The following is a 16389-nucleotide window of genomic DNA, read 5'->3' as shown; positions in this document are numbered from 1 at the left end:
GAACTGAGGGTGGTTTTTATTCATCTGTCTAAGGAGGGTTTCTCACTGTGTCTCTGCTGCAGGTGCAGTACAGGGTTCTGCCCTGGGTCACATTGGCCACCTGAAGCCTCAGCTCCTTGTCATCGACCCGTGTGACCTGGTAATCTGCTCCAGGAAGGGATACGACCTCCAGCTGGCCAGAAAACCGCAGACTGGCCAGCACCTGGAGTTGCCCCTGGAGATCCTGTTGGTACCAGCTCATCCAGAAGTACTTGGTATCCCTCAGGAAGCAGCTCAGGGTTTCAGCCTGTCCCCGACGTACCAGGGCCCACCTGGGCCTTTGCTCCACCAAGCTCGCATTGGCACCTGAAATACACAGACAGGACAGGCTGGAGCTCCTGGGGTGAAGGTCACCCCAGAAATAACTAGGACAGGCAGATCCTGAAGAGGAGGTCCCATGAGCGGTATTGATAGGAGACACCTGGGGACAGAAAGGATACTTTCTCAGGGCAAGAGGCTATGCCTGGGGGTGTCTGGGCCAGGCTGGGATCCAGCTGCAAAACTGTCTGTGCCTCCTGGTGCCCCAGTGACCCAGCTCTCTTTCCCTCCATCAACCCACTGAGTGGCTCTCTCCTCCTGGTATCTGACCTGTGCTCAGGGCAGCCATGAGCACCCAGCCCCACAGAAGGGAAAGTGATGCCATTCCCTGGCCCCTGGGGTCCTCTCTGACAGGGCAGTGGGTCAGGGGGCGGTGGGACAGGGCCAGCCAGGCAGGCGCACAGGACCCTGGCCTGTAAGGGGGCAAAGAGTGGCTGACACTCTCTGGGCCTGAAACTCAAAAGGGAGTGGCTTTTCCAGGAAACACAATGTCTTTCTTATCTTCTCACTGAAGCTCAAACCACAAACTGGAGAGCAGTTCCTACGTCTGGCACCAACCCCCGCTCCCACACATGCATGCACATGTTCCCACGGTCACTGGGGGTCTTCACTCACTGGCCCTGAACCCCCTCCTGTGTCCCAGAGTGTCCTAGAACGGTGCTTCTGAACTTTGCTTCAAATCTTTGCAAGGAATTAAAATACCTCAGTGCAACCAAAGGACCTTGGAGATTAAACAAGGACTTCCCTCCTCCCCCGTACATGGGCAGAGGCTGCTGCAAGGCCACACTGGGCCTTAGACAGCAGAACCTCATCTCCAGTTACCTGTGTTTCCCGCTGTAAGGGGGAATACAAACTCAACATCAGAGCTTAATTCTCCCAGTTAAAAGTAACGAAAGAGACTTCCCTCTCCTCCATTTTCTGAGAGCATTTACTTTAGAACACTTGTAAGTTCTTTCTCTGTCTCTTTGAAATGTATGTAAATCTTTTTAAAAGCTAAGCAATTCTTGCCAGGGTCAAGACCCAGAGATGCCTTTCTCAAGGACCTGCAAGCATCTCTTTGAAATATAACCATCAAGGAGAATGAGCCTAAACTCAATTTAGAGCAGATGTCTAACTCAAAGCTGCAAATAACTGTCGTAAAGATATGCCAGGTTTATTTTTCCTTTGGATAAAAGCAATTAGCAAACACGGAGGGACATCCTGGTTACTGAGGGACTCGAGGATGAACTACAGATTAGCAAAGGGTCCTATCAAGTCCTCTCATTTAAGGGCCAGTCATTGCTTGTCTTGGGAACATGTATGTAATGGTTTGTGCTGGCCTATATAAAAGGCTAAGATTTCTTTGTCTTGGCGATCTCTGAAAGAAATGCCTAGGATATGTCACCTTCTGATTTAATGCTTATTCAATAATAAAAGTGTTTTCTCTTTCTTCTGCCTCTGTGACAAGATTTTCTGAATTGGGAGGAGATTTTTGTCTTTAATTATGTTTTCCCAATGATTCATAGTGCTGCCATTACCTAACAGTGTGATTTGGGGCCTCGGTTTCTCCATCTGTAAAATGGAAATAATAATGAAAGTTATTTCATAGGGATAAATGGATTAGTATATGGAAAATTCAGAGTAAAGCTTGGCACAGAGTAAGCACTTTGTACAGTGCACTTTTATGCAATGGCAAATTTCAAATTCAATCAAAATATGATAGAATTAATAGTAGCTTTTATCTTTCTCTAATCATCTATCACTTAATCAACAGAGATTAAAATCACAAGTTCTCCTAACTTTTTAGCATTAAGAGGCCTCATTTTTTAGAAAGTTTAGAAACCAATGATCTGGCAAAATAGATTTAAAATAAGGCTCCATATCTACCATCTCTCCAACCTCAGCATTTTACAGATAACAGTATGGGGAAGCAGAGGGGTTTAGCAGTCGAACCTCACTATTTCAAGACTTGAAACTGCACAATATTCTAGTTAATGTTCTAAGTGGGTGTCTGCCCATCACAGACACTCGATAAATGATGGAAGGAACTAGAGCAGGGCAAGTCTGCAGACCCATGTCCCTGGAAAGTCCCCCACGTCAGGGCCCAGCAGCGGCTGGCACCTGGGGGTTTGCACCTCCCAGAGTCACTAATTTTTTTTTTTTTTTTTTTTTTTTTTTACTATTCAGAAGTTGTAATACATACAATAGGGTTCCCATGATTTTGACAAAGGATCCATTTGGTGGCAGCATAATACAATTTATAATTCACTTGTCTCACTAACTTTGAAATTGTGTTTCTCTTGACTTAAGAAAAATAGATTTTCATTATACTAGTACAATTTTGTGTATAAAGTGACTTCATTAATTTCTCTTTTTTTTTTGCATCACCCTATTTCAAATCTAATTATGCACAAAATGTCAATTGCACTACTTTCTAAATAGTCATGTGCTGATTCACTTTTGCTTTTTGTTCCATTACCGGTTCCCACCTCATTACCCCAGAGATGGGGAGAGATGAAGCTCCAGGAAGCAGTACCCAAATCACATATCCTGAATACCAGTAAAATGCACAAGAGAGGTGTCCTTACCACAGCAAGACACGTACATTTAATTCTGAGTTCTCTATGGAGAAAGTCTTTCTGGGGATTAGATGATAAAGGGAAAGGAGGCTGGGAGGAAAGTGTAACTGGGGAACAAAGGAGGAAAGGGAAAGAAAGGCACCATGGAAAGCCAGAAGGTGCCCAGACATAGATTTCCTGCCTTGCAATGGCTGGCTCCAGCTCTTTCCCGTGACTCTGCCTCCTCCTGAGACCAGCGCTGAGGCCCGGCTAGACAGATTGCAGGATAAGGGATCCTGGGCACATCTCAGTTTACTGAGCTGGCTGTCCTGTCTCCCTGCCGTCCCCTCCCATTGCCTTAATCCCCAAATGTGATTGGGATCAGTGGTGTCTCAGATACTCCTGTTATCTCCTCCCTGAATTCCTGCTCCTCAAGGTCATTGCCTCCCCAAGCTCCTCCTCTGATTTTGGCCTGGCTCCCAACCTAGGCCAAGGTAAGCCTCTTTCTTCCAGATGGCTGCCTAGCTGCCTAGCTGCCTACCTTCTCCCATGCTCCCATTTGGGCGTTATAGTTGCCCTCCTAGGAGGGAGGAGAGGAAGAATATGCATACTCTGAATGAAGGCATAAACAGGTGTTTCAGCTCCTGTTTATGCTCCACCTTCATTTGAGCTGCATTCCTGTGGGGAGGAGCCTAATGGGGGAAGGAAACTGGAGGTGAAGAGGTCAATGAGATGGTTTCCTGCTCCAGATCATCTGTGTCCAACCCTGGGAAGAAAGAACTTTGGAGTTAGGGTGAGAATTTGGTCCCCTCCCAAAAAAGCAGTCAGTGGTGACACCAACTCCATCCAGGACGAGCCATGGTGGAAATGTACAGTGCAGGGTGGTGCCCTGTGGGTGTCTGTGGCTGAAGGGATGGCTCAAGAGAGCACTGGCCTGGAGACAGGGCCCTGTGTCCTGGTAGCTCTGCCTGGACAGTGACCAGGCACATACATTATTCATGTTACCCTTGGTGTTTCTGTTTCCTCATCTAAAAATTAAGTGGATTGGAATTTTGGGAAATTTAGTGGATCTAATATCACTTTTTACTCTTATGTTCTAATATTCTAACATTTTTTTCTGGCCGATTATTATTTGCACAATACCAGTGGGATGCTGGACCAAGCCTCCAGTGGAAGTCCCTGTAGGTTTCCTGGGAGGAAAGATAAAGCACAAAGCCTCTCAGAGGCAAGTTCTCGTTTATCCCCTTTCTCTCCCTCTGCTTCCCCTCACCTCCTCCTCCTCCTCCTTGCCCCTCCCCAGGAATGTGCAAAAACTCAAAGCTGTCCAGACTCGCCCACCTGAAAGCTGATTATGGCTCCTTCACCTCCACATGTCCTTCCAGGGATTAGCAGCAAAAAACTCCCACAGGAGATGGAAATCATAGCCTTCCCCTAACTCCCTCCCAACAACTTCTCTCCTTCCTGCTGGACTGGGAGGCAGGTTCAAAGGCACTCCCACCACACCTCTGCTCATGCCCATTTCTATATATAGAAAATGCCCATGAAAACTGGGGTGGGGGACATATGCCAGAGGACAGAGTGCTCAGTAAGGACATCCAAGGATCCAGGGATGGGGAGAGAAAAGGGGAGGGAGGAGAGGAGAGGAGAGGAGAAAAGAAAAGAGGAGAGGAACTAACCCTCCCCTGATTCTGTAAGGTCCCCATTGGCAGGACACTGGCATGGGGTTGGGTGGAAGAGGCTAAAAGATTTACTCCTGAGAATTTCACAATAAGTCCCCAGTCCAGGGCAAGAGCAATCTGCTCTTCACCCTCTCTGGACACCTTATCCCGCCAGGGTTATGTAAGTGGCACCACTCTGAGCCCAGGGGATGATCAGATCAGAAGAACCCCAGTCTGTCCCTCCCCTATGGCATGGTGCCTAGAGCAGGGGAAGCACATATAAGTCCATACTTATTGAGTGGTCACTTGCAGCAGAGATGCTCCAGATCCCAAGAGCCATGGCCTGTGACCTTCTCTTCAGGCTCCTTCTACTTATGGTTCTGGCAGCCCCCTCCCGAGGCAACCACCTTGGTCCCACCTCTCGATTGCGTTATTCCAGGTTCCTAGATCCTTCCAATGTCATTTTCCTGCGCTGGGACTTTGACCTTGAGGCTGAGATGATCACTTTTGAGCTCCAGGTCCGAACAGCTGGCTGGGTGGGCTTGGGGGTCACAAATGGCTACACCTTCGTGGGAGCCGATCTAGTTGTTGGAGGAGTCTTGCCTGATGGCAATGTCTATTTCTCGGTAAGTTGGAGGGTGACTTTCTTCCAAGGATGCGGGTCTCTTGCTGGGGTTCGTGATGGCTTTGAGTCCAGGAAGGATCCACAATTTCCAAACATGCAGGCACGTGCCCAGACCACCAGCTGGCTGCTGACCTCTCCCTGCAGAAATGGCCATTGGAGAGATTCAGTCTAAGCCTTCCGGACTCCATGTCCCTAGGTGCTAAGGAATGGACCACTGGACTGAGAGAGTCCTGTCCCATATGCCTGCTAACAGCCCACTTAATGCAGGTCATGGGGGAGAGTCACAGCTGTTTGAGACAGTCTTCCTCCTCAATTTCCTTCCAGCTCCGTCAGGTACACCACAGCACGAAATAGTCTAATTACAACAGCCACAGAAGCATGTTTAGCTTAAAATTGTTATGTACTTTTGAGAAACCAGGCATTGCTCCAAATCCTTTGCATGTTAAACCTCACAGAATCACTATGAGGTGGATGATGATTATCCCATTTAACAGACAAAGAAGCGGCTCACCCATCTCCTGCACTGATATAGGGAAGTGTCCATGTTAAGAGCCACAGGACAGGATGAATAACATAGAGAGTTCAGAGAGTAAGTGAGATTTCAAGGGTTAGAGATACAGGAATAGTAGGATCAATGGATGTAAGATTTGAAACTGAAGTCAAGCAAGGTGGTGAAACTCCCACCAGACGTCCAACCCTCTGCCCCAAGGTTCCACCCTTGATGCCATGTCTGTCCTAGGAGCAAAGTACATAATAAAGAAGCCCTCGGTTCTGTTAAACTAGTATCTTAGGGGAGCTAAAGGGATACTGGCTGTTCTTGGGACTCCTGGTTCTTACCCTTGACCTTCACTGGACCCCAGGATCAGCATCTGGTGGATGAAGACACCCTGGAGGAGGACGGGAGTCAGGATGCTAAGCTGCTGGGTTTAACAGAAGATGGTGTCTATACCACCATGCTTTTCTCCAGGCCCTTCCGCTCTTGTGACCCTCATGACAAAGACATTACGGTAAATTAAGGAGGGGAGAAAAGTATTTGAGCACAGACTGCTTTTTCTTCTGGGAGGTATAGTCATTCCTATGCTGGAATGTTCATGCATCTCAAGTAGCCAGGCACAGTTCCTAAGACTTCTATCTCCATTTCAATTATTCCTACTCTTAAACTCTACCAGCCTTCTATGGAATGACTTCCCACTGATTCAGCCCCCACCCCCCACCCCCGCCACCTCCACCCTCCCCAGCCTTCCTCTTGTGAAGTACCCTGTCCAATTTCACTGAACTTTAGAGTGTCATTTACCAGGTGTGGACACAGGCATAGAGAGGGAATAAGAGAGGGGATGTGCCTTGCTCAACGTTTCCAACAAGTTGGCCTCAGAGGCAGAACTAGGACCTGACTAGCTCTCACCCCTGAACCTGAAGCTCTTTCCATCCCACTGTGTAGACATGAGCAAGTGGTTTATGTTGGTCCTTGGGTGTGTGCAAAATGCTGCTCATGGGCGTAGCATCTCAATGCCCATGGTTCCCCTAGAGTGACACGGTGAGAGTGCTGGCCGCCTACGGCCTGGATGACATGCTGAAGCTGGACCCGGAGCGTACTTTTGTCAAGTCCATCTTCCTGCTACAAATAGTCCACCCAGATGATCTTGATGTACCTGAGGACACAATCATCCATGACTTGGAGATCATTGATGTAAGATCCCTCCATCACACCCAGCCTCCTACAGCCCCCTTCCCAGTCAATCCACACCCTCCTCTTGTACCCAATACTCAGTATGTTCCTAGAATTGAAGTTTCTCTGACTTTTCTCAGTCCCTGGAGGATGACCATACTGACCTTAAAGTGGACACTCTTCCCTGGTCTGTCCCTTTCCTTGATTCTCTGGGAGGCTCACCCCCACCCAAGCCTAGCCTCTGTGTGTCTCTCTTCAGTTCCTTATCCCAGAGGATGACACCACATATGCCTGCACCTTCCTCCCTCTCCCCATCGTCAGTAAGAAGCATCACATCTACAAGGTATGGGGAACCAGACGATGGGACACTGTCAAGGCGGTCGAGCAGCTCAGTGGATTGGGAGGGGATGGTGTCAGTCAGATGATTGCTGGGAGGAAGCAGAAGGGAAGCAGTGGGGCTAACATGGGGCCAGGCTAGGTTTGGTGGACATGGTAGTTTCCTGATTTCCTGAGCCCAGAACTATAGCTCCCAGCACTGTTTCACTCCAGCCCCACAATGCATCTGAGATTTTGATGAAATTCACGAATTCATAAGTTTGCAAAGAACAAAATGTAAGCCCCACCCCAGCCCCAGAATTGTGCTCTTAGCCCAGGAGGAGGTGTTGGCTGGGAGGAACATGGCCAAGGGCTAGAGGGAACGCAAACTTGGCCACCTGATTCCACATTTGGGTGGTTCCAATTTTGATTAAATAAATAAAAGTATGATCTTATAGTAAGTGGCAAAAGTGTGGGAACCATATTTTCTTTAGTGAGAGAATCCAACAAGAAGTGGTTTCATGCTCAGATATCACAGACTAATGAGGTTAGTAAGTCTGAAGTCATGGGTTTTAGCATGCTATGCTCTCAGGGAGATGTTTTAAAAGGGTGGAAGAGAGAGAGGAGTCAGAGTTGAGGGGGAAAATGACAGGTTAGGGAAGAAAAAATGAATGTAAGAGAAAGAAAATCAAAGAGAAGCAGAAAATGGGTGCAGTTTTATTTGGGGAAGGGGAACGTGGGGAATAGGACTTGACATAGCATAGAGGATCATATCTATGCTTTGCCCTTCTCCCCTCCTACCAGTTTGAGCCCAAGCTGGTTTACCACAATGAGACGATGGTGCATCACATCCTTGTGTACGCCTGTGGCAATGCCAGTGCTCTGCCCACGGGCATCAGCGACTGCTATGGGGCTGACCCCGCCTTCTCCCTCTGCTCCCAGGTCATCGTGGGCTGGGCTGTCGGGGGCACAGTGAGTCCTGTGATGAGGAGATAGGTGGCTAAGGGGTGCATGCTGTTGGGAACTGCAATTGCTGGGCTGATGAAGGTTGGGAGACAGGGAGGTCTGGGATGGGTCCCTGCACCTAGCTCCCAGCCTGCACCCAGCTCCAGTCTTTCTTGCTGCCAATTCCCTTCATTCAACAGAGTTACCAGTTTCCAGATGATGTGGGCGTCTCTATTGGGACCCCCTTGGACCCCCAGTGGATCCGACTGGAAATTCATTACAGCAATTTTCACAATCTGCCTGGTGAGCATCTGAGCATTTATGGAAGAAAAGCTGGGCAGGCTGTCTGATGCCTCCAGGAATTGGGAAGGTGTCTTGGGATGTGTGCTGACTCCTTTTGCTAACAGCTTTCCTGGGCCTCTTTCTCCCCACGCTGTGAACTCCTCTCCTGCCTTCTGTGGTTTGCCTTTCTGCACCAGGTGTGCACGACACCTCGGGGATTCGAATGTACTACACGGCACACCTGCGCAAATACGACATGGGAGTCCTGCAGCTGGGCTTCCTCACGTTCCCCATCCACTTCATCCCCCCGGGTGCTGAGTCCTTCATGTCCTACGGACTGTGTAAGACAGAGAAGTTTGAAGAGGTGAGGCTGGGAGGTTCCCCATCACAGATCTTGTCTGATCCACAGCACATACAGCCTGCACCCGACACTTGGACAATGACTATAGCCTGGTGCTCAGGAAAATCGCTAACTGGGATTATGCAAGGGATGGAAGGAGTCAGGGCTTTGGGGACAGGGGGAGTGGGGCAGGGATTTGGGCCAAGTGAAAACTAAAGGGGTTAATGTCAGTTATGAGAGAAGATGTCAAATAGTAGGGGTGGAAAATCAAGGGGCAGGGCAAGATGAGAGTTCTTAACTAACCAGCTGCCTCTCCTCCCTGTCACAGATGAATGGGGCCCCGGTGCCTGACATACAGGTATATGGCTACCTGCTCCATACCCATCTGGCTGGGCGGGCTCTGCAGGCTGTGCAGTACAGGTAAGGGAAGAAGGCATGGATTTGAAGCTTTCCCTTGTGCATGTGGGAATAAATCTTAGAAAGTTATTTATTCTTCAGTATAAGTTTAGGAGTAAGGAGGAACCAGAATTATCCACAGAGCAGAGACGCCTTGAGGAAGACTGTAGAAGGAGGAGCTTTCTTGTTTTATGAGCAAACTAGACCCACAGAGTGACACCCCACACAGCTTCTATATTGATAGACACCCTCCCCACTTCATCTTCCTCACCTTATTCCTGTCTCCTCTCTTTCTCTCCCTCCAGAAATGGAACACAACTCCGAACAATCTGTAAAGATGACACCTATGACTTCAATCTGCAGGAGACTCGAGATTTACCTCATCGAGTGGAGATCAAGCCGGTGGGACCCTGGGGGAGGCATGGCTGGCGTCAGGGACAGGCAGGCTCAGGGCTCATTAGTGTTAGCCAGGGTAGTTCTAAGATCAGTCCAGTCTCTCTATGTCTTACTTTTGGCCTCTGTGTTTCACTCTAAATAGGGAGACGAATTGCTAATAGAGTGTCACTACCAGACACTGGACCGAGACTCCTTGACTTTTGTAAGTAGCTCTCTCCCCGCATAGTCACCATGACAAACGCATGGACTTGAAGCCTCATTGCCTGGCTTTGAATGCCAACACAATCATTAGTAGCTTTCTAACTGTAGACAAGTTATTCAAGTTCTTTGTGTCTCAGTTTTCTAATGTATAAAAGAATCAACAATATTATCCATTGCATAAGTGTTATGAGAGTTGATTAATACATGTAAAGCATCTAGGTCACTGTCTGACTTGTAGCAGGTGCTCAATTAGAGTCAGCTATTGTTATTATGGTCACAAGGAACCCCATCTATATTGTGTGTAAGGAATGGTTCCATGCTTGTCAGATTCAAAAGGAGTTGCTTGCTACTGAGGAAGAAAACGCTGCTCTTAAAATGATTCTAACACAAGGTAGAAAGTGATATGCATCATTAGAGTAGAATGGAGATAATGTACTAGGGAAATTCATAGGGAAAACCATAAGGTCTCCCTGGAGTGATGAGAACATGTGACATATTTGAGTGGGTCCTGAATTAGATGTGTACCGATGGGAAATTCTGGAGAAGCTCCTGAGGAAGTGGCTTTAAAAAAATTAATATTTTGTCTTATCTCCTCAAACCAAGAAAGTGGCCATGGAAATATAGAGGAATGGGAAGATATGTGAGAAATTTCTTTGGAAATGACATGAATAACTGTCCACCAACTGGAAATAGAGAAGGTGGAAGGAAGAGGTGTGGTGAGGAGTGGTAAGGATCAGTGAGTTAGCTGGAGGTTAAGGAGAAAGGAAAACAGCTTCATTGGTAGAATGGATACCTAAACAATTTCTGCCTGCCTTGTTCTCTCTGCATGCCTTTGTATCTTTGTCTCTCCATCTGTCTCCCTCTTCTTTTCCAGGGGGGTCCCAGCACCATTAATGAGATGTGCCTCGTCTTCCTCTTCTACTATCCCCGAAACAACATCTCCAGCTGCATGGGGTACCCTGACATCATCTATGTGGCCCATGAGCTGGGGGAGGAGGCATCAGAGTGAGTCATCCTGGACCCTAAAATCCTCAAATGTGACCTCTAGAAGTGAGATCACTTATGTACAAATTCTCAGTCTGCCTTTTTCTCGTGCACTACCTGATTCAGTCAGACTGTGTTTACTTTCAGGTAGAGGCCCTTCATTAGTTGGAGGTAAGGGTTCTCTCTGAGACTCCTTTCCAAGAATGCACATCTGTGCAGACACACCCCATTTCACATATAATTTTAGGGCATTTACAGGTTCCCTGAAGTTACTCCAACATCCTTAGACTTCATAGCTCTCCGATTAAGAACCACTTCTTTAAAGAATTAGATGTTTCTCTTTTTTACTCTTAAAAATTCTTTTCTCTGAGTCCTAATGATAATTCTACTTCTGCCAAACTTATTTCTATTTCATCCTATATAATAAAAGGCTAATATGCAAATTGTTCCTTTGACCAGGAGTTTGAACAGAGGGCAGGGCTGGCCGGCCAACCTCCTGTATCCCCTTCCCCCAGCCAGTCTGGCCCGATTGCTCTGATCAGAGCGGCTGGCTGAACCCCACCTATGCACAAATTCATGCAGTGGGCCTCTAGTTGATTTATAAGACACCCCTTTCAGTTTATGCTGACATGAAACTGGCATTCACAAAAGTGAGGATATTTCATACACCTTTGTCAAGGCTTTAAGTTGACCCTAAACTATTATCTGTCCCCCTACCTGCCCTTGTCCATGCAGTTCCATGGAGGGCATGATGGCCATGAACAATGTTGAGTGGACCCTGGAGAACATTAAGAAGGCTGAGAAAGCCTGCAAGGAGGCCCAGCAAACCGTGTTAATAAAGACCATTGACGTGAGCATCTTAGGGTTAAGGATGGAGGGATATGGGGTGATATTGGGAGAAGCCAGAATTAGAGAAGAATGAGGGCGGTGAATGACAATGATAGGAACACTAGGTCAAGGAAGAAGAGGCCAATGACAAAGAAAGTTGGGCTTATGCAGCTCTGGGTTTGGGGGTGGGATTGGAGTCTCCCAGTTAGTCTGTGAGGCTGCAAGGACAGGTATAACTAAGTAAGGTCCAAGAAAAGGAAACAAGGTGGGGAGGCTTCTACTTTTGTCCATTTTTTCCCTTTTCTCCTGCAGGAAGTAGTGGAAAACACAACAGGCTGGATTCCAGAAATCATCCCTACGCCTCGGGGGCCCTGTTTAGAGTCATCGGGAGGCAAAGTGGAGCCCCAGGATGAGACCCCTGCAGGCTTCAGGGCTGCACCAATGGCCCTCTTGGCCTCTGGCAATGCTACCCTGAGGCACTTCCCTATGGCTGCCCTCTTGTTTGGGCAGGGGGCCTTCTTTTGGCTCCTTGCTACCCTGCAGGCTGGAATCTGACACTGTCTCCTCATGTCAAATACCTAGTCCCCACTCTGCTCAGTCCCCTGATCATCAAACACAGAAACTCCACTCTTTTGGCTCCCAAAATATCCCCCATCTGTGGCCCCAAGGGAGGACACTGCAAGCCTGGCCACTGTAATACTCCATAAGGTTCGTCCATGACCAGCTATGCAATTCATCCTTGAAAGTTTTAGTAGCACCAGTGGGACCTCAGGTTTTCTGACAAAATCTGGATCCAAGTTTGGATGTGAGGTAGTGGACCACTCTCTGAGAAGTCTGATGCTCCAGCTCACTCAAGGGGGTGCCATGTGGGGAGGTGGGAGCTTGAAAGCAAATGGAGAACCCTAGAACCCTTCTCCTCCCATGCTGGCCCTAGAGGGGCCTCCTGCTTCTCTCTTCTTCTGACATTTTGTGCAACCCTCCCCCATAAGGCAGATGCAGCAGACCACATGTGTGATATGTGGTAAAGAGAGAGTTGTGTTTATAAGGGACAAAGCTTAAGACATCAGATTACATAGAACTAAACTTGCTTCCTGTTGCCATCTTTTTCTTTTGAGCCTTTAGTCCAGTAGAGACAGCTGGGTGGTCTCTTAAATTGCTCAGTAGAAGGCATCCAGAGGGCATCAGAGGACCTGGCTGCCCCAAATGCCACATATAATGCAGTCTTGCTCTCCTCACCATGCCTCTACTATTGGATGATCTTTATCCCATCAAATGTCACATTCTTAACACTCAAATCACCAGGTGTGAAGAGCCCTAACTGGCCAGGCCAGTTGAATTGGGCTCTGAGGACAGAAGGATAAGGTGGAGAGAGGTAGTCCTTGGCTCTGGAGCCCAGAACATGTCAAGGAGGTTCACATGGACAGAGCCTGCAGTTTGCAACCACAGTTGACAGGCCTGTGGTGGCTGCTGCTCTGAGAGCTCAATAGGGCTTTCTGTCTTCTAAGCTTGAGAAGCTCTGTGCCACCCTATCCTTTGAGCTTTAATGTCACTGTGTTTCTCTATGAATTGCCTTGCTCATTATTAATGTCTTCTGGAAGGAATCCCTACTCTGGCTCTTCATTACTTGGAGACCACTGCTTCAGGGGCTGAGCCTTGGTCTAACATCACAGCCCTGCTTCCCGGCAGAGCAACACCCTTCCTCTGGGAGTGGTGAGGTGCATGGAAGATACCAAGCCCATGACCCTCACTGTTATTTTTTTTTTCTGGAGAATTCTGGATGCTCCCTTCTGAGATTTTGCAAAACCTTCAGTGTTCCCATTTAGCTCCTTCCATCTCAGTTGGATATTTGCAATGTTTAGGGTCACTTCGAGGCCTCATGATGTATAAGCAGAGGGACTTGCTGACTTTAAATCAAGTTTTCCGAAGTTCATGATTATGGGAAAAACTACGCTCTCCAGAAACCAGAGGATTGTCTATGTTCACTTTGAGGCATCTCTGTTGTCATCAGTCAAGGAAAATGGAGATTTTCCTTTTAGAAAAGTTTTTCCAAATAAGAGTTTTTGACTACTCTGAGCAGAGAACTTCCAGTTTGCATGCTATAGTATATACCCTTGGATTAATTTCACTGTCAAGTGTAATAAATGAAAATCACTAGCTTTCTATAGAAAATTATTTAAATAACTATTTTATTTAATTATCTACATTTAATAGAAGTCAACAAATCTGTTTTAAATTTTTCAACTAGAGGTCATGAGAGGAATGTTTGAGAAATAGGGAACTTTAATCAAGATAATTAGTAGGAAAATAGTAGCCACCATTGAAAAAGTGAAAGGCTAGCAGAAAGATGGTTTAAGATGAGAAGTTTAAGCTTATGAGTAGACATCTGAGAAGTCAAAAGTTATCTCCATATCAAAAAATGTTTTAAAATTAATTCTGCCCAAAAATTCAATGGGTAAGCTTATGGAGAAGCATGTGGGTGCTGATGAAGATTAGAAAGATATGGCTTAAAGGAAAATTCTTTTATAATTTGGAAATTTAAAGCTACATAGGCTCTAAAGTCTGTTTTAATTCAGTTGCACTTTTTTTCTGGGCATATATTTGGAAGTAAACTTGTGTTGCATCCATAACACTGTCTGTCATCTATATTACCAATTTATCTTTGGCTATTTCTCTAAATAAAGCTGGAATTAGAAATATAAATCTTCATGAAGGTTGTAGGACTTGTTATGATCATAAATTATAACTTGCCAGAAACTATAACCTACAGTCTAATTTGAAATTAGTATACCTTGATTTACTCTTGGTAATTATCATATGATACAACTTCTAGCCTGGATAGTTTCTCAAAGATCTTTAGGCATCTTGTGCTCAAATAAGCAACCCTGCCTTGGTTAAGATCAACTTCTCTGAGGATTTCCCATTATCAAGTGTCATTAAAAAACCTCCAGCCACAAAACACCTGCTGTTGGCTCCTCCCAACATAGTACTAACCCACCTCGCCTCACAACCTCTTCACCATGTTGTGATTGTAACACGTGTGTGTATTTCAATATTTATAACTTATTTAGACAAAATGTAAGTGAACAAAAGCATAACCACAGGCAGATAAACTGAGAAACAACTAGCCATACCCCAGAGCAGGTGGACACAAGTCACCTTTGGGAGAATACTGTGAAACTCAATGTCTCACTCAGGGGCAAGACTAAACCAAGGACTCACTAAGCAATAATGCTCACATTCATTCAGTGAATCACCATCAAATAGTAGTGCTTTTTGAAGAAAATTATGAAACACTGATAAGTTTAATTTCATCACACAAACCACAGGAAATTTTTCTGGCAGAAAATATGTTTGCCATATAACATAATGTGCATGAATGCGTGCGTGCGCACACACACACACACATACACACACACAGTCCACATGAACTCTATTGGCTATTTCAAAAATTTTATTCTCTGTTATTTGTTTAGACATTTTGTCCTCAATGGAGCTCTCTAGAAGGCAACATATGAATAGCAGCAAGTATAAAAAGCTTAGGAAAAATACCATAGGGTATGGGGGAAGGGTGGAGGGGGCGAATGGGGGGGAAAGGGGACATCTATAATACTTTCAACAATAAAGATAAATTTTAAAAAAGAGAAAAATATAAATTTCCATTAACTTAATTCTTTCGTATAATGAGGAAAGATGGGCACTATTTCATTTAGCAGGGAAACATTTTTTTCCAGCTCAAAACAAAAACAACCTTTTCCCCAAAATCACAGTTTGAGACACTACAGTCTTCTCCAAAGAGCAGTTTTCTTTTACAAAACTTGTTTGGAAACCAGGGGCTCACAGCAGCCTTGTTATAAAGGACCAGCACTAAGGAGAATCTGCTTTGCTATCAGGAAAGCCTCGGGGAAGAAGAAGGAAAAAGTTTAAATAGACATAAGAACACTTTGGGGGATTACGTAATAGTCATAATAAACCTTGCAGGGGCCTTTACAGACTGAAAATGCATTTCCATGAACATTGCAGCTCCAATGTTTACTCCATCCTACAGCTGAGCAAACTGAGACAAGAAAAGGGAAGGAAAGGACTATCCATCTGAAGTAATAGTCCCTGCGCCAACCTGGTAGCAGGTGATACTCTCAGAACTGGTCCCATGGAGTCGCCTGCCTGTGTTAGGGTCTGATGGCAACCCAGGAGCCAGCATAGCTCAGGAGTCAGAGCAGCCAATACTTGATTCTATTTCTTCCCTCTCCACATTTTCTGCCTGGTTCCGGGACCACACCTTGTGCATAGACTTCATGTTTCAACTCTCAAGTGTCTTCAAACATCTGAAGTTAAGTCCAGCTTTTCTTTGTTCTGTTTTGTTGTTCTTTTCTTTTTTCAGGAGTTCGTACTTTTCAAAACCCCATGCTTTAATCATTGTCGAGTTATATACACAAAGGATTGAATTTCAGTAACTACAGAACTATGGTGTTTTTGGGGGTTTTGTTTTGTTTTGTTTTGTTTTTTTGCACTAATGCTGCTTTTAATGGCGGCGCAATATAGAAGTACAGGTTTTACTAGCTTGAGCTGATAGGTTTAAAAGGTGCTTATTTACATTATCAAGTAGCCTCATATAGAAACAGATCTCAGGCTGCCGAGGCTGGAGATCTGCAGGACAGGAAGGAGGTTCTTGGGTTTTGTAGGATAAAAGAGTGAACTGCTAACCCAGCACTATCGTTATACTTGTTTGGGAAAAAAAGGTTGGTTTTGGTGATGGTTTCATCTTCCATTTCTTTTACTTGGGTGGTAAATAAAAGGAAATTTGCTAGCTTGAGTTTTACGTTTTCTTGTTAATACCCGTTTTGTTTCAGTAGGCTGCCATC

General features: G+C 45.9%; 1 protein-coding gene across 1 annotated transcript; it reads left to right on the top strand.

Moving 5' to 3' along the window:
• The first annotated feature begins 4890 nt into the window (after positions 1 to 4890).
• On the top strand, positions 4891 to 12085 carry LOC139015974 (putative DBH-like monooxygenase protein 2). The gene is made up of 13 exons (XM_070423526.1): positions 4891 to 5178; positions 6038 to 6184; positions 6703 to 6864; positions 7103 to 7186; positions 7963 to 8130; positions 8304 to 8406; positions 8583 to 8749; positions 9054 to 9145; positions 9427 to 9523; positions 9660 to 9719; positions 10593 to 10723; positions 11438 to 11552; positions 11843 to 12085. Exons 1-13 carry the CDS (start codon positions 4891 to 4893, stop codon positions 12083 to 12085), a joined length of 1857 nt encoding a protein of 618 aa, XP_070279627.1.
• Positions 12086 to 16389: the final 4304 nt, after the last annotated feature.

Source organism: Myotis yumanensis, unplaced genomic scaffold (assembly GCF_028538775.1).
Source record: "Myotis yumanensis isolate MYYU_CA2020_CCGP unplaced genomic scaffold, mMyoYum1.0.hap1 SCAF_9, whole genome shotgun sequence".
Lineage (NCBI taxonomy): Eukaryota > Metazoa > Chordata > Mammalia > Chiroptera > Vespertilionidae > Myotis > Myotis yumanensis.
The sequence above is the reverse complement of the archived record's forward strand: the minus strand, read 5'-3'. Positions and strand labels throughout refer to the sequence as shown.

Excerpts from the sequence above, each read along its gene's own strand:
- LOC139015974 (XM_070423526.1), top strand. The coding sequence starts at position 4,891 with ATGGCCTGTGACCTTCTCTTCAGGCTCCTTCTACTTATGGTTCTGGCA. Across the intron at positions 8,131-8,303 it reads GCTGGGCTGTCGGGGGCACA|AGTTACCAGTTTCCAGATGA; the intron begins GTGAGTCCTGTG and ends TTCATTCAACAG. Across the intron at positions 9,524-9,659 it reads ATCGAGTGGAGATCAAGCCG|GGAGACGAATTGCTAATAGA; the intron begins GTGGGACCCTGG and ends CACTCTAAATAG.